At 40.8% G+C, this 23,459-nt stretch overlaps 3 protein-coding genes across 3 annotated transcripts; all 3 read right to left on the reverse strand.

The window, feature by feature from the left end:
- On the reverse strand, nucleotides 1-3,152 carry LOC120038211 (GTPase IMAP family member 7-like). Its single transcript, XM_038984069.1, has 3 exons — nucleotides 2,810-3,152; nucleotides 2,544-2,615; nucleotides 1-1,354 (listed from the first exon to the last, which is right to left on the reverse strand). The coding sequence occupies exons 1-3, from the start codon at nucleotides 2,817-2,819 to the stop codon at nucleotides 399-401; spliced, it is 1,038 nt and encodes a 345-aa protein (XP_038839997.1). The 5' UTR covers nucleotides 2,820-3,152; the 3' UTR covers nucleotides 1-398.
- A 9,111-nt stretch (nucleotides 3,153-12,263) lies between these two features.
- LOC120038201 (GTPase IMAP family member 7-like) lies at nucleotides 12,264-13,530 on the reverse strand. The gene is made up of 2 exons (XM_038984061.1): nucleotides 13,449-13,530; nucleotides 12,264-13,258 (listed from the first exon to the last, which is right to left on the reverse strand). The coding sequence occupies exons 1-2, from the start codon at nucleotides 13,528-13,530 to the stop codon at nucleotides 12,366-12,368; spliced, it is 975 nt and encodes a 324-aa protein (XP_038839989.1). The 3' UTR covers nucleotides 12,264-12,365.
- Nucleotides 13,531-19,027: 5,497 nt separating this feature from the next.
- Nucleotides 19,028-22,003, reverse strand: LOC120038204 (GTPase IMAP family member 7-like). Its single transcript, XM_038984064.1, has 3 exons — nucleotides 21,938-22,003; nucleotides 20,261-20,350; nucleotides 19,028-20,173 (listed from the first exon to the last, which is right to left on the reverse strand). Exons 2-3 carry the CDS (start codon nucleotides 20,340-20,342, stop codon nucleotides 19,395-19,397), a joined length of 861 nt encoding a protein of 286 aa, XP_038839992.1. The 5' UTR covers nucleotides 20,343-20,350; nucleotides 21,938-22,003; the 3' UTR covers nucleotides 19,028-19,394.
- Between the last annotated feature and the right edge of the window lie 1,456 nt (nucleotides 22,004-23,459).

Raw genomic sequence — 23,459 nt, forward strand, 5'->3', positions numbered from 1 at the left:
TCAGACTCTTTACTTCTCTTTATTAAGTGTTCATAAATGTTATCCCTGAACACATGATTAAATAAATAGATCACTGGACACCCAGAGAAATACTTAAGGGAACAGATTTAAGACAATTTTTATCTATCTATCTATCATTCAATCTATGTTTCTGTTGTTTGGTCTTGTTCGGCTTCGTTTACACAGGCAACCTAATTCTGATCTTTACACAGGCAGCCTAATTCTGATCTTTACACAGGCAGCCTAATTCTGATCTTTACACAGGCAGCCTAATTCTGATATTTTGCCCAATTATTGACAAGAGATCGGATTGGTAAAAAAAAACAATTAGTGGCAAAAGATCAGAATTGTGTTGCCTGTGTAAAAGCAGCCTTAATGAGGTATACAGTATGTGATTGTTATACAGCTACAGAGACAGGTGTTTTAGCTCCACACCTTCCATTCTTTAGGCAGATCGCCGTTATTCCACTGGCTGCTCCCAGCACCAGTAAGAGTGGAGCTAGAGCCAGGGCCACTGTGGTATCAGCAGCAGCTGCTATGATCACCCCTACTACTACACACACTACTGTTACTGCTAGAGCGATGCGGAGATTCCTCTTTTTATCTACCTTCTCCCTTTTCTCTTCCTCCTTTTCTTTCTCTATCTCTACCTTTACCTCTTCTTTTAATTTACTCTCCTCCTCCTCCTTCCTTCTTTTCTCCTCCTCCTTCCTCCTCTCCTCCGCCTCTCTGATCTTCCTCTGAGCCTTCTGGTACATCTCGTTGGTGTAGTGCTCTCCTCCGTTCAGCTCCACCATCTCTTTGATCTTCTCCAGCAGCTCTGGGACCTGAGCGGGGTCGTCTTTGGCGTCGTTGTTGAACGAGTGATACCCGCCGCCTAAAGTGATGGAGAGTCTCCGTAGCTCTTTACACATCTTCAGAGAATCTGTCACCTGTTTCCCCTTCAGCTGGTCTTTACAGGTGAACAGCAAGATGGTGTACATGGAGGCGTCCTCTCCAAAGTTCTCCTGGATCCACCTCACGGCGTTCCTCTCCTCCTCTGTGAACCTCACCCCCAGCCTGATCACCAGCAGGAAGGCGTGGGGTCCCGGGACGGACATGTTAACGCACTCCTCTATTTTCTCTTTCACTTCTTCGTCCGACCTGGCTGTGTCGAAGAGGCCCGGTGTGTCAACCACATGAACCGTCGTCCCGTTGACCTCTCCACTCTGTCTCTCACACTGTCCGGTCACTGACGCAGGCGAAGAGTCGACTTTAAATACATTCTTCCCCAGGATGGTGTTTCCTGTTGCACTCTTCCCTGCTCCAGTCTTCCCTAGCAACACAATCCTCAGGTCAGCAGTCAAACCAGACCCTGTAAAAACCACACAGATAAAGTCAATGTAGCTACCAGTAACTATAACAACAACAAAACATTAAAAGTAATTCAAGTATCACACTGTAAAATAGAGATAATGTATGTTGATTCATTTAATTCATTCAATTGATTCAATGATTCATTCAATGATTATTTTAACCATAACATCCTGCTCAAAGTTACTAGTAGAGTTAGTATTATAAGTTACTAGTAGAGTTAGTATTATAAGTTACTAGTAGAGTTAGTATTATAAGTTACTAGTAGAGTTAGTATTATAAGTTACTAGTAGAGTTAGTATTATAAGTTACTAGTAGAGTTAGTATTATAAGTTACTAGTAGAGTTAGTATTATAAGTTACTAGTAGAGTTAGTATTATAAGTTACTAGTAGAGTTAGTATTATAAGTTACTAGTAGAGTTAGTATTATAAGTTACTAGTAGAGTTAGTATTATAAGTTACTAGTAGAGTTAGTATTATAAGTTACTAGTAGAGTTAGTATTATAAGTTACTAGTAGAGTTAGTATTATAAGTTACTAGTAGAGTTAGTATTATAAGTTACTAGTAGAGTTAGTATTATAAGTTACTAGTAGAGTTAGTATTATAAGTTACTAGTAGAGTTAGTATTATAAGTTACTAGTAGAGTTAGTATTATAAGTTACTAGTAGAGTTAGTATTATAAGTTACTAGTAGAGTTAGTATTATAAGTTACTAGTAGAGTTAGTATTATAAGTTACTAGTAGAGTTAGTATTATAAGTTACTAGTAGAGTTAGTATTATAAGTTACTAGTAGAGTTAGTATTATAAGTTACTAGTAGAGTTAGTATTATAAGTTACTAGTAGAGTTAGTATTATAAGTTACTAGTAGAGTTAGTATTATAAGTTACTAGTAGAGTTAGTATTATAAGTTACTAGTAGAGTTAGTATTATAAGTTACTAGTAGAGTTAGTATTATAAGTTACTAGTAGAGTTAGTATTATAAGTTACTAGTAAAGTTAGTATCAACCATGAGAGACCATAACATCACAGTCTAAACAGAGTACATACCATCATGATTTGACTCAACCATTAGAGACCATAACATCACAGTCCAAACAGAGTACATACCACAGTCAAAACAGAGTACATACCATCATGATGTGACTCAACCATTAGAGACCATAACATCACAGTCCAAACAGAGTACATACCATCATGATGTGTTGAGCCACACCCATCAGACTCAGGCAGCCGTTTCAGCTCCATCTCTCTGAGTGGTATAGCTGTTAGGATAACATAACAAGTATATTTCAGTTAAATGTTTAAACAGCTGAATTTGAAGTACAGAATCATTGTGATAGCTACACGTGTTCCAGGTTTAATGAACAGATCAGTCTGCTACATCCTTCTCAAACAGTGAACGTATATGATATTTCATTATATAATATAAGATATTAAACCAAATATTGAGTTTTACCTTCAGCCATGGTTCTGTCCCTCTTTGCCAATATATTGTCAAATGTCACCAGCTCTTTCAACTCCCCTGCCTGTGTTCAACCAGCTCTTTCAGCTCCCCTGTGTTGAACCAGCTCTTTCAGGTCCCCTGCCTGTGTTCAACCAGCTCTTTCAGGTCCCCTGCCTGTGTTCAACCAGCTCTTTCAGGTCCCCTGCCTGTGTTCAACCAGCTCTTTCAGGTCCCCTGCCTGTGTTGAACCAGCTCGTTCAGGTCCCCTGTGTTGACCCAGCTCGTTCAGGTCCCCTGTGTTGACCCAGCTCGTTCAGCTCCCCTGCCTGCGTTGAACAAGCGTCTGAGTACTGAAGTTTTCTCACAAACAAAGAAAGGAATATCCTGTGCATCTGGCAGAATGGAGGGGAGGTTCCTGCTTCCCTGGATTGTCTACAGTTCTGACAAACATGGCCTGCGTCCCAAACGACACCCTATTCCCCTCATAGTCTACTACTTTAGAGCAGGGCCCTGGTCAAAAGTAGTGCACTGTATAGGAAACAGAATGCCATTTGGTACGAACACGTGGACTGTTTCTCTAAACTTCCCCTACACTCTGCATCCCCTCGCCCCAATCCCCCAGGGACTGGAGTAGATCTGAAAGGCTTGGGTAGGTATCAGCAGTATGGTGGAAGTTCCACCTAACCTATCAGCAGGCAAGGTAAAGTCACTACCATGTTGCTTATACCTGTCCAACTCCTCCAGATCTACAGGAAGTATGTAGGCTGTAGTAATGAGGCTAGTGGTTGGTTGTAAGGCGCCAGCCTGTAAGGACCAGGCTTGAGGTCAGGCTAGGGGTTGGTTGTAAGGGGCCAGGCTCTAGGGGCCAGGCCAAGGCCAGGCTAGGGATTGGTTGAATCTGGACCGGGCCTGGAGACCCAATAGGGTGGCTATTGACAATATTGGCCAAGTTCTGAAGAATGAATGAATGAATGAAAGAACGAATGAATTCATTTTATTTGACAGATTTTAATACATAGAGTTGATTCAGCCACGTACAACAATGCATATAGCTGTAGGATCTTAATTTAATCACTGTTTTGTTGCTGAGAATTTTCCTGCTTTGTGATTAACATAAATGAACTGAAAACCCACCCTAACACATGGTCATATTAACACTATTGCTCAGTACTACAGTACTTTTGTCTAGCTAATAGCCTAACCACCGATAAAGCAACATTATCGACAAAACTTTAAAATCCTGTTGCCGCAGTGTTATTTTGCTACAGTAATATTGGTAAAATTAAGATTTTACATCTGTACATCAAAAAATGATGATTCAAACTTCTCTGATTTTCTGGTGTAGGTGTTGCTGAACCTGTAAGGGAAGTAGCTATACATGTTCTTCTACAAATATAACTATTAGCAATGTGCACTTCCTGTACGGCTGTCTCTCTCTCTCCCTCTCTCTCTCCCTCCCTGTCTCTCTCTCTCTGTCTCTCTCAGCCTCACACAACAACTGTAACGATTTCCCTTGCAACTACATTTTAAAAACTGAAATATAATTACTGCACGTTGGCTAGAAACGTATTCAGAACTAAATTAGTGTGGTAAAACATGAGTATACATACTCACCCGACAGACGCACCATGTCCCGTCCTCTAATAACAATTCTGTACACAAAAATTACACATCATATAGATATCATTAATTATTAGCAATGTGCTGTCAGAGTCGTGTGTATAGGTGGCAGGGAAGTCAGGCGCAGGAGAGTCAAACGGAGTGTAAATGGAGTCTTTTACTAAATGTCCACTTAACATGCTCCAAACACTAATATGTACATACATAAAATAAACATGGGTACGAGGACCCGTCGCGCACCTATACAACCATAAACAACACTGACATAAAACAATCTCTGATAAAGACATGAGGGGAAACAGAGGGTTAAATACTCAACAGGTAATGAATGAGATTGAAACCAGGTGTGTGGGAAGACAAGACAAAACCAATGGAAAATGAAAAATGGATCAATGATGGCTAGAAGACCGGTGACGTCGACCGCCGAGCACCGCCCGAACAAGGAGAGGCAACGACTTCGGCAGAAGTCGTGACATGTGCACTTCCTGTACGGCAGACAGTTGATTCCTACATTAACTATTAGCAATGTGCACTTCCTGTACGGCAGACAGTTGATTCCTACATTAACTATTAGCAATGTGCACTTCCTGTATGGCAGACAGTTGATTCCTACATTAACTATTATCAATGTGCACTTCCTGTATGGCAGACAGTTGATTCCTACATTAACTATTAGCAATGTGCACTTACTGTATGGCAGACAGTTGATTCCTACATTAACTATTAGCAATGTGCACTTACTGTATGGCAGACAGTTGATTCCTACATTTTCCTAAATTCATTGCACTTTTTTATTTCCATTTGAGAACTTAACCCACTAAGGTCAATGCCCCATGCAAATCAAATTAGCATAATACCAAAATCCCCATAAAAATCTCTCAATTTAAGCTAGACATATGTTTTTTTTGCATTGGTTTGCGTCTCAATCCACTGCATTCTCCGATGTTGCATTTTTTTGCTTTGGATGCGTCTCAATCCACCAACATTCTTCTATGTCACGTTTAAAGATAGAGGTGCTTTTATAAGATCTATAAAACAGTGGTTAGAAAAGAACAGCAGGTATTTATTTATTTTGTAAAAGAGAAGAGGTGAACTGAATATGGTTAGGAGACTTAGCATTGATGCCATAGTCACTGTGGATAATAAATCAATATTAGACTTCACTGGAAACTTTTAGAAGAATTGATACTAATATGACTCTTGCCTGATTGAATTCAAATCAATTATTCAGCTCCATTCCTGATGGCAATTCTGTTGATGAGGAATTCAATAAAGTTTTCTGCGAAGATTTGACCACAAAGGAGATCAGATTTTATGTCATACAGTTAAAGAATATCACATCCCCTGGTACTGATGGGCAAACCTCTAATTCTTACTTGCCACATTTAAGAAAGACATTGAAAAACGAGAGCTTCCAGCGTCATTAAAATAAGGTGTTATAACTCTTACCCCTAAACCACATAAGGATACATTCTTTCTTGATACTTGAAGCCCAATTACACTCATAAACAAAGATAAGATACTAGCTTCCATTCCAGCAAAATGCAAGAAATCTGGTCTGTGTAGTTTTATTAATGAGTGCCAATCTGGATTTTTTAAAGAGCGTCTAAAAAAAAAATTTCAGGCAGGTCTTGGACTTGATGGAATATAACGATTAATTAGATGACAATCCTGTTATTCTATTATTGGATTTAAAAAATGCATCTGATACTGTTAGTCATCATGAGTACATTTTTTAAACATTGGGACGCAGGCCATTTTTTAAACAAAGACCACACATACGCTCTACAGTGACCTCTAAAAGACCACACATACGCTCTACAGTGACCTCTAAAAGACCACACATACACTCTACAGTGACCTCTATAAGACCACACATACGCTCTACAGTGACCTCTAAAAGACCACACATACACTCTACAGTGAACTCTAAAAGACCACACATACGCTCTACAGTGACCTCTAAAAGACCACACATACGCTCTACAGTGACCTCTAAAAGACCACACATACGCTCTACAGTGACCTCTAAAAGACCAGACATACGCTCTACAGTGACCTCTAAAAGACCACACATACACTCTACAGTGAACTCTAAAAGACCACACATACACTCTACAGTGACCTCTAAAAGACCACACATACACTCTACAGTGAACTCCAAAAGACCACACATACGCTCTACAGTGACCTCTAAAAGACCACACATACACTCTACAGTGACCTCTAAAAGACCACACATACGCTCTACAGTGACCTCTATAAGACCACACATACACTCTACAGTGACCTCTTAAAGACCACACATACACTCTACAGTGACCTCTAAAAGACCACACATACACTCTACAGTGACCTCTTAAAGACCACACAGACGCTCTACAGTGAACTCTAAAAGACCACACATACGCTCTACAGTGAACTCTAAAAGACCACACATACGCTCTACAGTGACCTCTATAAGACCACACATACGCTCTACAGTGACCTCTAAAAGACCACACATACGCTCTACAGTGAACTCTAAAAGACCACACATACACTCTACAGTGAACTCTAAAAGACCACCCATACACTCTACAGTGACCTCTATAAGACCACACATACACTCTACAGTGAACTCTAAAAGACCACACATACACTCTACAGTGACCTCTAAAAGACCACACATACGCTCTACAGTGACCTCTAAAAGACCACACATACACTCTACAGTGAACTCTAAAAGACCACACATACGCTCTACAGTGACCTCTAAAAGACCACACATACGCTCTACAGTGACCTCTAAAAGACCACACATACACTCTACAGTGACCTCTAAAAGACCACACATACACTCTACAGTGACCTCTAAAAGACCACACATACACTCTACAGTGACCTCTAAAAGACCAGAAAGAGGGGAAGTGTCTAAAACAAGAGTTTGTTTACAGGAAAAGGTCCCTCAGACTCTGGTCTGTGCAGCCAGGGCTTCCCTTTCTGTCTGCTCCTCAAGACAGGAGCACTGGGACCCTGTTCATTTGATCGGGTCCCAGAAATTTGATCTTATTGGACAGAAAGGGCCACACCTCTCCACGCCCACGAGCAAAAGTTGAAGAATTTAGGTTATTTGTGTAAATTTAAAAAATATGGCATCATAATTAGCACAGAAAAATAAACCATAACTTGCCTGCAGTATTTCTTATTGTCCTGTAGATGGTGTTGAAGAGATGCGGAACGAGGTGGTGGACAGAATAAGAGGGAAGAGAGGAGGAGGGAGGTGATGGACAGAATAAGAGGGAAGAGAGGAGGAGGGAGGTGATGGACAGAATAAGAGGGAAGAGAGGAGGAGGGAGGTGCTGGACGGAATAAGAGGGAAGAGAAGAAAGGCGGAACGAGGTGGTGGACAGAATAAGAGGGAAGAGAGGAGGAGGGAGGTGGTGGACAGAATAAGAGGGAAGAGAGGAGGAGGGAGGTGGTGGACAGAATAAGAGGGAAGAGAGGAGGAGGGAGGTGATGGACAGAATAAGAGGGAAGAGAGGAGGAGGGAGGTGGTGTACAGAATAAGAGGGAAGAGAGGAGGAGGGAGGTGCTGGACAGAATAAGAGGGAAGAGAGGAGGAGGGAGGTGGTGGACAGAATAAGAGGGAAGAGAGGAGGAGGGAGGTGCTGGACGGAATAAGAGGGAAGAGAGGCGGAGGGAGGTGCTGGATGGAATAAGAGGGAAGAGAGGCGGAGGGAGGTGCTGGATGGAATAAGAGGGAAGAGAGGCGGAGGGAGGTGCTGGATGGAATAAGAGGGAAGAGAGGCGGAGGGAGGTGCTGATTGGAATAGGAAGAAGAGAAGAGAGGAAGAGGGAGGTGGAGGTGGAGGACAGAATAGGCAGTGCTGGTTTCAAAAAGGCCCACACTTCTGAAGGAGGATTTCAGTTACATTGCCTTGATTCCCTGAGTCCTCCACTGAGGGAGTTTGATTAACCTGAACCGTGGTGCACCGGGCTTTGGCCCGTGACGTGAACGGATAAAAGGGGAAAAGGAGGGGCATCTTTCTTAACTCTATGTGCATAACTTTCGTCACTTTTGTTGAAAGTGAGGCCCGGGAAGCAGCCTCTTCTAAAACGAATGCAATCACTTTTCACCCATGTCAACATCATTTTCCGTTAATTTGCAAGTGGCTGAATCTCAACAGAGAAATGATCTGAGCGAGTAAAATGCCCCTCTGTCTCAGGATGAGTAGCAAATGTGTCTGATGCCGTCTGGACCAAAATAGAATATATAACATGTTGCCGCCATAGAATTTGATTGATGCCAGCAAGCATTTAGCCTCTCTTGATAAAAACATGATAAAATAATTAGCTAATCAGCGTTGAGCTGAAATGTGGGTTGTCCTGGTGCAGCAAAACGGCCTCAAGGGATAAACCAATCAAATCACATCCTAAGAAAAACCTAATCTTCATAAAAACGTGTCTGTTTCTGGTCTGTTTGTGTTTGTGTCCTGCAGTAGCAACATCCTGTTGATGTCCTGCAGTAGCAACATCCTGTTGATGTCCTGCAGTAGCTAGCTTGCTAAATTGGCCCTTTCCTAAGCCATGGATGGAGACTAGTTTTGACTTAATTATCTGTACAGGTCAATGATTATGACAGCATTCTGATCTAACCAGAAAATAATATGTTGTGCCACTGGCCTAAGAAGATTGAAGTTCTATCTTAGCCTAGATGTAGCCTAGTAGGCTCACTTTAACTAGCTAGCTAACTTAGCTGGTTCATTGTTGCCAATGTGAGGAATTTAAGCTAGCAAGCATTTTAGCTAGGTAGCATATGACAACAAAAAATGAATGGTGTACTGTATGACAGAGTCATAGACCGTTTAGCCAACATGAAAGAGAGGAGGATGACATTGGCGTTCAACTAGTCTACAAGTAGGGTGAGTCAACATGTTTTGTTTTACTTGCGCACACAGAAATCAGTACCAAGGGAAGCCACATGATATTTAGCAACATTGATTGGACTAAATTGTTTTTGGTACCTTTAAGTGTGCTTTCTGTGTATTATACTATGCAGATATAGCTTTCTTGATTTGATGACGTTTAAATGTTTAAGTGTAAATGGTGCTGGAATAGCGGAGGCGGTGCTCCTGTTGTCTTTGTGCTGACTTGAGGTAACTTCATGGTTCTAAATCAGTAGTGGTTTAGTAAACTGTAGAAAACATTAACCTTCTGGACCATGCTGTACACTGTAAGACTGTTCTGTAATTTCAACAGTAAAACACGGTAGAATTCACAGTAAAATAACTTAAATGTGTTTTACAGCATTCATACTGTAGATTGCACTGCATCATGGGTAAAATGCTGAAAAATACTGTTAACTTTAAATGTAAGCCTCCTGTAAAAAATTACTCTAACTTACTGTATTTCTTTACAGTAGTGCAGGAACACTGTTGAAACCAAGACTGTTCTCAGGGCAGCTCTGCCGGATTTGACTAGCAGAATATACTTTTCGTAGCAGGTTAGGAGAATTAACGCAGCAGGTTAGGATAATTAGGTAAAGGTTATAGAAAGCTAAAATACTAACAATGTCCCCGACGCGACTCGAATCTATCTACAACCAGGCCTGCCCTGAGAAAAGTCTTGATTTCCACTAATGCGATGCGCCTCGCCAAACGGTCTGTGAGGGAAGACTCATGAGAAAATAAGCTTTATGTTCTACTCTAGCTATTTTATTGTTGTGGAAAAGTCGCCTAAATATTTTTGTGCAGCTGATTAGTATGTAGTAATTCCATACACTATATTATTCTATATACCTACTGCAGGTTTTCTTAACTAAGCTACTAACTAACTAGCTAACGTTAGCTTGTTAGGATTGTGTTAGCCAACAGTAGCCTAGTTGACATGTCGGTCTGTTGCATTGATCTTTCAGGTTTCTCTGTTTCCCTGAATCACTCAGTGTGTTCTTCTTAAACCAGTGTAGGCATGGAGGGTCTTCAAGATGCAATAAAACACCAATTGGCCAAGTTGGAGACCGAGACGGTGAGATCTTTGTCAGAGCATCTGAGGGCAAATGTTGGAGTGGAGAATATTAAAGACCTTGAATATGTTCAACCGGAGGACATCAAAGACCATTTGACGCCAATATAGTGCCAGGAATTGCTTCAGTCCTTCAACCAAAGAGGTGAGATCTTGATTGATGAATGTAACATATTTACATAATTGTTATTAAAAAAGGTGCTATCTAGAACGTAAAATGGTTTATTTGGCTGTCCCCATAAGAGAACCCTTTGAAGATCCCTTTTTGATTCCAGGTAACATTACATTTATAACCCTTTTGGTTCCAGGTAGAACTATTCTGGGTTCCATGTAGAACCCTTTCCACAGAGGGTTCTACATGGTACCCAAAAGGGTTCTACCTGGGAACAAAAAGGGTTCTCCTATGGGGACAGCCAAATAACCCTTTTTCTAAGTGTACACACACACACAAGGTTAAAAAGATCTGTAAATAGTTAATTGGTTTGCCCTCCAAATAAATGGTTTATGCTATGAAGGAGCGAGACAAATGTAACAAAAAGGGACAGAAATGCCCAAAATACATAAAAGTACAAAATAATACAAATGTTTCTTTAAATTGTTTGTTTGTCTTCTTGTGCTGGTATGGAGTGCAGCACATAGCCTAACATTCTATTCTTTGTCATTTTTTTAAGAAAATGAAGAATGGATATTATCTGTAACAATGGATAGGACTCTTGTCCTCCTCCAAGCATCAGTGACCTCCAGGAACAGTGGCCTTTCCTTTTCACCAAGTTATGGCCCTGCGACCACTTCAATATCCCTCACTGGCATCGTGATTGACAGTCGCCTGACTCAAGCTCTCCTGGACAAGAGTAAGAGAATTGTCAACATTTTTAAAAGCCAAAAGACCATTCTGACATTCTTTTCTTGATGACCCACTTCAAAGAGGAGGACGAATCTCTGTTTCTCTTGGCAGATGTAAAGAATAGTGTTTTTAGACTTATAAAGTTGATATGATTAATGGTGTTTATACTGTACTATTACACATGATATGAATATTTGTAATGTTTTGTGATTTTAGGTCACTGTAACTCTGGTTGATGTCAAGGCGTGAATTCTTTTGATTTCATATCCAACATTTTTATGCAAGTAAAGTCCAGGTCAGATAAAAAAATGTTATGACAGGAATGGAAACAAACAAAATTCAAACAGAATTTGGGCAGGTAGTGTTCTCCTGGCATCCGCCAAACCCAGATTCATCTGTCGGACTACCAGATGGTGAAGCTTGATTCAACACTCCAGAGAACGTGTTTCCACTGCTCCAGAGTGCAATGGCGGCGAGCTTTACACCACTCCAGCCGACGCTTTGCGTATGGTGATCTTAGGCTTGTGTACGGATGCTCGGCCATGGAAACCTATTTCATGAAGCTCCCGACGAACAGCTCCTGTGCTGACGTTGCTTCCAGAGGCCGTTTGGAACTCGGTAATGAGTTTTGCAACCGAGGACAGAGACGCGGCTCAACTGTTGTTGCTCCTAGACGTTTCTACTTCACAATAACAGCACTTACAGTTGACCAGGGCAGCTCAAGCAGGGCCGAAATTTCAAGAACTGACTTGTTGGAAAGGTGTCATCCTATGACGGTGCCATGTTGAAAGTCACTGAGCTCTTCAGTAAGGCCATTCTACTGCCAATATTTGTCTATAGAGATTGCATGGCTGTGTGCTCAATTTTATAAATCTGTCAGCAACGGGTGTGGCTGAAATAGCCGAAACCACTAATTTGAAGGCGTGTCCACATACTTTTGTATATATAGTGTATATTTATTGAATATCTTATCAATTAAAATAGCCAATTTGTGTGCAGTCAATTAGCTTAATTTCTCAGTGATCAAATTATATTTCCACCCCCCAAAAAAATAGCTTGAAAACTAATCTTAACTTCAGAACAATCTGAGATGGTGAAATCCTATTCCTCGTGCTCTTTTGAGTCAGAACCGCCCCAATTGAAATAGGCGTCCATGCATTGATAACCTTCAAAAATGGCTGATACAGACCCTGCTGCTAACCACAATGGAGAGGAGAATTTGTATCCCCACCCCAATACGGCCGAACTGACCAATGCTGATATCTTGCATCGAGACAATATTTCTTCTCTTTTGATCCTTTCTCTCTCCTTCTGTTGCCTCTCTTTCTCTCTCTTATCCTCTTCCTGTTTCTTCCTCTCCTCCTCTTCTTCGATCTTCATCTGGGCCTCCTGGTACATCTCATTGGTGTAGTGTTTTCCTCCATTCTTGTTCACCATCTCCTCTATCTTCTTCAGCAGCTCTGGGACCTGAGTGTTGTGTTTTCTCTTGTCATTGTTTAGGGAGTGATATCTGCCCCCACAGATATTGATGAGTTTCCGTAGCTCTTTGCTCTCAGCCAGAAACTCCTCCACTGATTTTCCCTTCAGTTGATCTCCATGTGTGAACAGCAAGATGGTGAACATTGAGGCTTCTTCTCCAAAGTTCTCCTGGATCCACTTCACAGTGTTCCTCTCCTCCTCTGTGAACCTCACCCCCAGTCTGATCACCAGCAGGAACACATGGGGTCCTGGGACTGACATGTAGATGGCCTTTTCTATTTCACTTTTCATTTCCGTATCAGTCAATTTTGTGTCAAAGAGTCCTGGTGTGTCAATCACATTGATCTTCTTTCCAGCCACCACTCCACTCTGCTTCATACAGTGTGAGGTAACAGACTCAGGGGAGGAGTCTTCTTTAAACCCCTCCCTCCCCAGGATGGTGTTTCCTGTTGCACTCTTCCCTGATCCAGTCTTCCCCACCAGAACTATCCTCAGGTCAGAGAGCTGCCCTGAAACTGGAAACAGACAAGAAGTGCTTGAGTTTATAGTGTCTTGATAAAAGGCTTCTGAAAACTGTGTGTGTGTGTGTGTGTGTGTGTGTGTGTGTGTGTGTGTGTGTGTGTGTGTGTGTGTGTGTGTGTGTGTGTGTGTGTGTGTGTGTGTGTGTGTGTGTGTGTGTGTGTGTGTGTGTGTGTGTGTGTGTACCTTGGCATTGACCAGTGAAGTCTTGCAGACAGAGTGTCAACAGGAATAGAATCTTCAGAGTTCCTCCTCTTCCTCGTTCCATCTCTACTACTGCAGCCAATCCAAAACATGGAAACAGACAATGACCTCATTACAAAATACAAAGTCCACATTTCTTCAGTGACTCATCTGGGAGTGTTTGGCAGAGTTCCAATGTTTACAGATGAGAATAAACTAAATTATATTTTTGTCTCAGCTATTTGACTTTCAACTGATAAAAACTATAAAACTACAAACTATAAAAAGAGTAATGATATGCGGTACAACTGTTGTGAAACACAGTACATTCCCTAAGATAGGACGTACATAATGTACCCACATGCATATCAAATGACATTCTAAACATGGTTATTATTCTACCGTTGCCTGGCTGCTGCTGTTAAGACCAGATAAACCAGTTAGAGGTTGTGTCCCATTACCATCAAACATCACATCTACGATGTAGACAGACAGGAAGAGTTCAGACAATAAACAAGTGGAATCAGTATAACTGAAACCAGTACTTAATGTGTAAATCAGGTGTCTGAACACAAAGCATGTGTTCCTCTGTTCCTCTGCTCAGACGTTGCTGACATCAGATCTTACAACATATCAGCTAACCACATCATGTGTTTTAGCAATCTGTCAGTCAACCATTGGTTGATGCATGCAACGTCTAAGCAGTGTGACCTTAGTCAGTACTGATAAAAACCTGCAGGTGTGTCCCTCACAGCAACAACCTGCTATAAGATGGGTGTTGACCAAAGATACAGTATACTGCACTATCTCTGCACTAAACAAGGTACAGTATACTGCACTATCTCTGCACTAAACAAGGTACAGTATACTGCACTATCTCTGCACTAACCAAGATACAGTATACTGCACTATCTCTGCACTAAACAAGGTACAGTATACTGCACTATCTCTGCACTAAACAAGGTACAGTATACTGCACTATCTCTGCACTAAACAAGGTACAGTATACTGCACTATCTCTGCACTAACCAATGTACAGTATACTGCACTATCTCTGCACTAAACAAGGTACAGTATACTGCACTATCTCTGCACTAAACAAGATACAGTATACTGCACTATCTCTGCACTAAACAAGATACAGTATACTGTACTATCTCTGCACTAACCAAGACACAGTATACTGCACTATCTCTGCACTAACCAAGACACAGTATACTGCACTATCTCTGCACTAACCAAGACACAGTATACTGCATTATCTCTGCACTAAACAAGGTCCAGTATACTGGACAATCTCTCCACTAAACAAGGTACAGTATACTGCACTATCTCTGCACTAAACAAGGTACAGTATACTGCACTATCTCTGCACTAAACACGGTAAATGTTTCAGGTAAAAGTCTAACCATGTTTCTCCTTTCACTGTTCTACAATATTAAAATGTGTATAAATACAAACATACTGTAATCACATGATTATTTACACAAATGTTAACAGACCTGGTATCAATAAAATGTCTACTTAATATTGTGCTACAGTTATTCAAATACTTTAAGTAGATTGTTGTACAACATTTAATTAGTAAGGTAGTTAAGTTGAAAACTCACTTTTAGTGTGGTTGCACGGATCTGTATATTGTTGTCTGCTGTTGTCACAGAGAGCTGAAGCAGTGGCCCTGCTGGTTTTGCAGAGCCAGGTGCCTCAGGTGGGTGGAGATTTACCTTCAGGACCAATGGAATGGTCTAAAACTCATGCAAAACTAAAGTGCTGCAACTTACAATACCATTGTGCTGCAGCTTACATTCTGTTAAGTTTCATTTTCCCAGCACATACTCAATTCTAGCCAATGAGAGAATGTTGCTAGGCAAACATTATTCTACTCAGGACAGGCAAAATCTGCATTTTGATTGGGTATCGACGTTCAACCTTGGCTACTTGTCAGAATCATAAGATAGGCCACATCTTTGGATAAAATGAAATAACAAATAAAACTGCATTTTGAAATGTAACTGTAGTTGTAACTTTATACATAGAGTACCACAGCATGAGTGATATTACCCATAAAACCTAGCTGTCAAAGAGGGAAATGGTTCCATTCATTTTTCCACCTTTCATTTTTCACATATGTAGGTGTCATAACCAGCCATAAAATAATGTAAGATATGTCACAACAGGTCTAAATATATGTATCATGACAGTCTTATGACCATATTATGACAGGTTATGACAAGTTATGTCAGCTGTTATGACATATTAAGGCCAGGCACCACAGGCAAACATTTAGATTTTGCTTCCATCTGTCAATTTTCAGATTTGGGGATTTTTTGCAACTATAACTTCCATAAAATGTACAAATAAATCGACAAAAATTTATATAAATACTTGATTTGTATATTTGTATCCCAACTCCGTCAACTACATCTAGCATACATTTAGTTTTTGTTAGCATGTTTCATGTAGTGTCACCCCCTGACCGTAGAGATCCTTTTTATGTCTCTATTTTGGTTGGTATTTGGTTGGTGAGTTTGGGTGGGCATTCTATGTCTGGTGTTCTATGTTGTCTATTTCTTTGTGTTTGGCCTTGTGTGGCTCTCAATCAGAGGCAGCTGTCTGTCGTTGTATCTGATTGAGAATCATACTTAGGTAGCCTGTTCCCACCTGTGTTTGTGGGTGGTTGTTTCCTGTTTAGTGTTTGTTTCACCTTTCAGGACTGTTCGTTTGTCGTTTTTTTTGTTTTGTCAAGTGTTTCGTATTTTATAAAAAAAATATGAACACTTACCACGCTGCACCTTGGTCCTCTTCTCCTTCTCCCGACGACGTCCGTTACATGTAGCATATCAACCATTATTTTTTAAAGCTAGTTTTCAGGTGCATTTTGGTCCATAAATGGATATATCCTTTGTAGACGTAGTACTTCACGCTGAAAGACTAGTAATTTCCACATATCCGATTGGTTACTGGTATTTAAACGCCCTTTCCGGCAATCTGATTGGTTAAAATGCCTCGCGTGCCGCGCAGCACTTTCTTGTTTGAAAATATCTCCCGCAAAGAATCCACGTAAAGAGAGACAAAAGGAGAAAATCAACAAGAATATACCGACAGTATGTGAATAAAAATAGGCGATCTCAGTAAGCCAATACGAGAAAAGCAGTGAATGAAAGAAAACATTTGCCTGATCACCTGATCGAGACAGTGGTAGTACAGGTAGAGGAGGAAAAGGAGGTAGCAGATCTCAGAATATTGCATGATTTGCTTTTTCCGTAAAGCTTTTTTGAAATCTGACACAGCGGTTGCATTAAGGAGAAGTGTATCTAAAGATCCATGTATAACACTTGTATTTTCATTAACATTTATGATGAGTATTTCTGTAAATGGATGTGGTTCTCTGCCAAATCACCGGATGTTTTTGGAACTACTGAACATAATGCGCCACTGTAAACTCAGATGTTTTGATATAAATATGAACTTTATCAAACAAAACATACATGTATTATGTAACATGAAGTCCTATGAGTGTCATCTGATGAAGATCATCAAAGGTTAGTGATTCATTTTATCTCTATTTGTGCTTTTTGTGACTCCTCTCTTTGGCTGGAAAAATGGCTGTTTTTCTGCGGCTTGGCTCTGACCTAACATAATTGTTTGTGGTGCTTTCGCTGTAAAGCCTATTTGAAATCGGACACTGTGGTGGGATTAACAACAAGATTACCTTTAAAACGGTATAAGAAACTTGTATTTTTGAGGAATTTTAATTATGAGATTTCTGTTGTTTTGAATTTGGTGCCCTGCACTTTCACTGGCTGTTGTCATATCGATCATATTGAGTCCTATGGATTCCTTCCTTGCCGTCTCAGCTCATATCAGAGACATGACAGGAGAGTGACAGGTAAATAAAAAGGGAGAGTAGCCCATTATTGTCAGGTGCAGACTACAGACACCCTGGTTCGATTCCAGGCTGGAACACAACCGGCCGTGATTGGGAGTCCCATAGGGCGGCACACAATTGGCCTATCGTCATCCGGGTTTGGCCGGTGTAGGCCTTCAATGTAAATAAGAATTTGTTCTTAACTGACTTGCCTAGTTAAATAAAGGTTCCATTAAAAAAAAAATGGTTATAACCGTCTCATAACATGTTATGACGCTGGGTGTCAAGTAAAGTGTTACCAATAATTTAATATATATAAAGATAAGACGTGTATGCACCCAGTGCCCAAGGAAGCGAAGGTAACCTGCCTAAATGATGAACGCCCCATAGCACTCACTTCGGTAGCCATGAAGTGCTTTGAAAGGCTGACTCATATCAACAGCATCCTCCAGGAAACCCTAGACCCACTCCAATTCGCATACCGCCCCAACAGATCCACAAATGACGCAATCTCAATCGCACTCCACACTGCCCTTTCCCAACTGGAAAAATGGAACACCTATGTGAGAATGCTGTTCATTGACTACAGCTCAGCGTTCAACACCATAGTGCCCACAAAGCTCATCACTAAGCTAAGGACCCTGGGACGACATACTTCCCTCTGCAACTGGATCCTGGACTTCCTGAAGGGCCGCCCCCAGGTGTTAAGGGTAGGCAACAACACGTCTAGCACGCTGATCCTCAACACGGGCCCCTCAGGGGTGTGTACTTTTTTATTATTGTATTTTTTATTTCACCTTTATTTAACATCTGCCTAAGTTACTGCCCAGATCTTCCAGTCTGGACGACCAGACGATGGGTCCTGAACGACGATCCCAATCCGGACATCCGCTGCCCAGCCTTGGAGCGGAATTCTTCATTTGCAGAAGTCCTGCCCGGGTCAACCACCAGAGGGGGACTGCAATGTCGATCCCCAATCCGGACATCTCCTGGCGATTCCTGTGATGCTTTGCAGCTGCCAGAATACCTACCAAGGTAGACCACCAGAGTGGGGACCGCAACAGTGATCACCAGCTGGACATCCGCTGCCCAGCCTTGGAGCGGCCTGCTTCATTCGCATAAACCCTACCCGGGTCAACCACCAGAGGGGGACCACAACAATGGTCCACAACCAGGACAACCCACGGTCATTTTTATGTTGGTTTGCAACGTGCAGGTTAATAGCAAGATCGAACCCAACAAGGGGGGACTTATGTTCACTAAAGAAGTGATACATCCTGGCCTTCGAGTTATCAGCAGCAGCTGTGGACATGCGTGGCCTGGGAAGGGACGGAGAATCTCTAAGGAACGACAGGGTACTACATCGTATCCGTTCTACCACCAGACGAACGACTACAATGTGTCCGCCCAGAATAGATCTCTGCTCGTTCTGTGTGACTATTTAGGTATTTAGTAAATACATAATTAAACCACATGTTGTATTGCAGATTCAACTTGTTAGCCAGGGTTCGGGAAGATAACCAATAAGTTTACGACGTTCAGATGAGACTGAATAAGGTGACGATTAATAATTGACTGCTATTGATGTAAAAGATTACCAGGTCTTTAAGAGTTTATTAGGAAGACAACAGCTCTATAAACATTATTCTGTGGTGCCCTGACTTCCTAGTTAATTACATTTACATGATTAGTTTAATCAGGTAATATTAATTACAGAGAATTGATTTGATAAAATAGCATGTCATATCATTTAATCCATAGTAAAGACACGACAATACTATATATCCACACTAAATACATGCACTAAGATAAAATTGGTCAACACCTGGGCTGCTTTCAAAAACGGTCATGATTTGAGTTGAGGAACATTGTAACTATAGGTGATGAGAGGGTGATTGTGTACAGTGCAGCAGCGTTTTGTTAACATTTTCCACATTCACACCCTGCTAGGGCCATCCTGCCACACGGTTAGCATATCTATAACATTGCAAATGGTTTTGAAAGAACTGTTATGTCATTCAGTAAGTACCGTTGCCATACGTAGCAAAACGTTAAGACCAACTGAACGTACCCCTGGTGTTTTAAAAGCCTAGCATCTCCTTAGTGCATTCAAACCCTTGGCTGACACCTACAGCTACACCTGCTGCCACCAATACTGGTGAAGCAAACACCATCCCTAGTCCTGCTGCGGCTATACCGCCATACGCTGCCAGTTTACAGTAAAAAGTAATATCGTTGATCTTTCTCTGAGCCGCTTCATAGTCAGCACTGGTGTAGTGTTCTCCTCCATTGTCCTCCTCCACCATCTCCTCGATCTTCTCCAGCAGCTCTGTAACCTGAGTGATGTCTCTTCTCTTGTCATTGATTAGAGAGTGATATCTGCCCCCACACATATTGATGAGTCTCCGTAGCGCTTTGCCCTCAGCCAGAAACCCTTTGACTGTTTTGCCCTCCAGTTGATCTCCATGTGTGAACAGCAAGATGGTGTACATTGAGGCATCTTCTCCAAAGTTGTCCTGGATCCACTTCACAGTGTTCCTCTCCTCCTCTGTGAACCTCCCCAGTCTGATCACCAGCAGGAACACATGGGGTCCTGGAACTGACATGTAGATGGCCTTTTCTATTTCACTTTTCATCTCTTCTTGAGACATTGTTGTGTCATAGAGCCCCGGGGTGTCGATGACATCAATCTTCCTCCCATTCACCACTCCACTCTGTTTCTCAGTCTGTGCAGTCACAGACTCTGGAGAAGCCTCCACTTTAAACACCTTTTTACCCAGGATTGTGTTTCCTGTTGTACTCTTCCCTGATCCAGTCTTCCCCACCAGAACTATCCTCAGGTTAGAAGGATGCCCTGAAACTGGAAACAGACAAGAAGTTGATCGTTTTCAGTAGCCATTTATCAAGACACTATGTGTGTTCATGCACAGTATGTGTGTTTGTGTACCTTGGCATTGACCAGTGAAGTCTTGCAGACAGAGTGTCAACAGGAACAGAATATTCAGAGTCCCTCCTGTCCCTTGTTCCATCTCTACTACTGCAGCCAATCAAACACATGGAAACAGACAATGACCTCATTACAAAATACAAAGTCCACATTTCTTCAGTGACTCATCCAAAGCGTTTGGCCAAGTTCTAACGTTCACAGATGAGGAAAGACTAAATTATTGATTTTTTCAGCTATTTGACTTTTAAACAATAAAAACTATAAACTATAAACTATAAAAAGAGTAACGATATGCTATACGACTGTTGTGAAACACAGTACATTCCCTAAGATAGGACGTACATAATGTACTCATATAGGGCGTTTCAAATGACATTCTAAACATGGTTATTATTCTACCGTTGCCTGGCTGCTGCTGTTAAGACCAGATAAACCAGTTAGAGGTCGTGTCCCATTACCATCAAACAGCACAGCTACTGTGTAGACAGACAGGAAAAGTTCAAACAATAATTAAGTGGAATCAGTATAACTGAAACCAGTACTTAATGTGTAAATCAGGAGATGTCTGAACACAAAGCATGTGTTCCTCTGTTCCTCTGCTCAGACGTTGCTGACACCAGATCTTACAACGCCTGGATAGGTATTTTACATATCAGCTAACCACATCATGTGTTTCAGCAATCTGTCAGTCAACCAATGGTTGATGCATCGTCTAAGCAGTGGAATGCGACCTTAGTCAGTAGCGACAAAAACCTGCAGGTGTGTCCTTCACAGCAACAATAAGATGGGTGTTGACCCAAGATACAGTATACTGCACTATCTCTGCACTAAACAAGGTACAGTTTACTGCACTATCTCTGCACTAAACAAGGTACAGTATACTGCACTATCTCTGCACTAAACAAGATACAGTATACTGCACTATCTCTGCACTAACCAAGGTACAGTATACTGCACTATCTCTGCACTAAACAAGGTACAGTATACTGCACTAACTCTGTACTAAACAAGGTACAGTATACTGCACTATCTATGCACTAACCAAGATACAGTATACTGCACTATCTCTGCACTAAACAAGATACAGTATACTGCACTAACTCTGCACTAAACAAGGTACAGTATACTGCACTATCTCTGCACTAACCAAGGTACAGTATACTGCACTATCTCTGCACTAAACAAGGTACAGTATACTGCACTATCTCTGCACTAAACAAGGTACAGTATACTGCACTATCTCTGTACTAAACAAGGTACAGTATACTGCACTATCTCTGCACTAAACAAGATACAGCATACTGCACTATCTCTGCACTAATCAAGGTACAGTATACTGCACTAAACAAGGTACAGTATACTGCACTATCTCTGCACTAAACAGGGTAAATGTTTCAGGTTAAAGTCTAACCATGTTTCCCCTTTCACTGTTCTACAATTTTAAAACGTGTATGAATACACACATATAGCATAATGTGATTGCTAACAGCTACATGATTTTACTGTTTTGACATTTTGATGATAAGTAATGTAATCATATGATTATTTATGCATAAATGTTAACAGACCTGGTATCAATAAAAGGTCTACTTAATATTGTGCTACAGTTATTCAAATACTGTAGAGTAGATTGTTGTACAACATTTAATTAGTAAGGTAGTTAAGTTGAATACTCACTTTTAGTGTGGTTGCACGGATCTGTATATTGTTGTCTGCTGTTGTCACAGAGAGCTGAAGCAGTGGTCCTGCTGGTTTTGCAGAGCCAGGTGCCCCAGGTGGGTGGAGATTTACCTTAAGGACCAATGGAATGGTCTAAAACTCATGCAAAACTAAAGCGCCCAATGTGCTGCACCTTACATTCTGTTAAGTTTCATTTTCCCAGCAACAAATCACTTCTAGCCAATGAGAGAGTGCTGCTAGGCAAATATTATTTTACTGAGGACAGGTAAGGTCTGAATTCTGATTGGTAGTTGCTTTTTAACTTTAACCTTGGCTACTTGCCAGAATCAGAAGATAGGCCACATCTTTGGGTTAGATGAAATGTGTTGGACACATGGGACACAAAAAAAGGTTACAAATGTAATAACATATACAACTGCATTTTGAAATGTAACTTTATACTGTAGTTGTAACTTTATAGTTGCCTAACCTGGTCCCAGATCTGTTTCTGCTCTTTCCAACTCCATAGAGTACAACAGTATGAGTCATAATACCCATAAAACCCAGCTGTCAAACAGGGAAATGGTTCCAATCATTTTTCCACCATTCATTTTTCACATAGAGGATTTTAGAAAAACTTAACTTAAAATGGTATGTCATAATATGTCTTATTAACAACTGACATAACTTGTCATAACCTATCATAACATGGTTATAACACTGTCATGACACATATATTTAGACCTGACATACCTTGCATTATTTTATGGTTGGTTATGACACCTACATAAGAGTCAAACGCACATGGGTAACTTTTTAATGGGTGGCTTTTACTTCAGTCATTTTCTATTAAGTTTACTTTACTTTTACTCAAGTGTGACAATTGGGAACATTTTCCACCATTGGTTTTGAAAACATCAGCAGGAACTAGTTCAGCATGTTTCTAAACACGGAAAGAAAATTGTCGGTAACTGACATGATGATAGATGAAAAACTGTCATAATATTATTCAGGGGTAATTTCAGGTCAGGCCACTAGCATCGGTACCATAGAACAAGACTCTGACCTGGATTCAATCCAAGAGTTATAAACATCAGTTGTTACAGAGTTATAAACATCAGCTGTTACAGAGTTATAAACATCAGCTGTTAGAGTTATAAACATCAGCTGTTATAGAGTTATAAACATCAGCTGTTATAGAGTTATAAACATCAGCTGTTACAGAGTTATAAACATCAGCTGTTACAGAGTTATAAACATCAGCTGTTACAGAGTTATAAACATCAACTGTTATAGAGTTATAAACATCAGTTGTTACAGAGTTATAAACATCAGCTGTTACAGAGTTATAAACATCAGCTGTTACAGAGTTATAAACATCAGCTGTTATATAGTTATAAACATCAGCTGTTACAGAGTTATAAACATCAGCTGTTATAGAGTTATAAACATCAGCTGTTACAGAGTTATAAACATCAGCTGTTACAGAGTTATAAACATCAGCTGTTACAGAGTTATAAACATCAGCTGTTATAGAGTT

The sequence above is a fragment of the Salvelinus namaycush genome, unplaced genomic scaffold, assembly GCF_016432855.1.
Source record: "Salvelinus namaycush isolate Seneca unplaced genomic scaffold, SaNama_1.0 Scaffold21, whole genome shotgun sequence".
Lineage (NCBI taxonomy): Eukaryota > Metazoa > Chordata > Actinopteri > Salmoniformes > Salmonidae > Salvelinus > Salvelinus namaycush.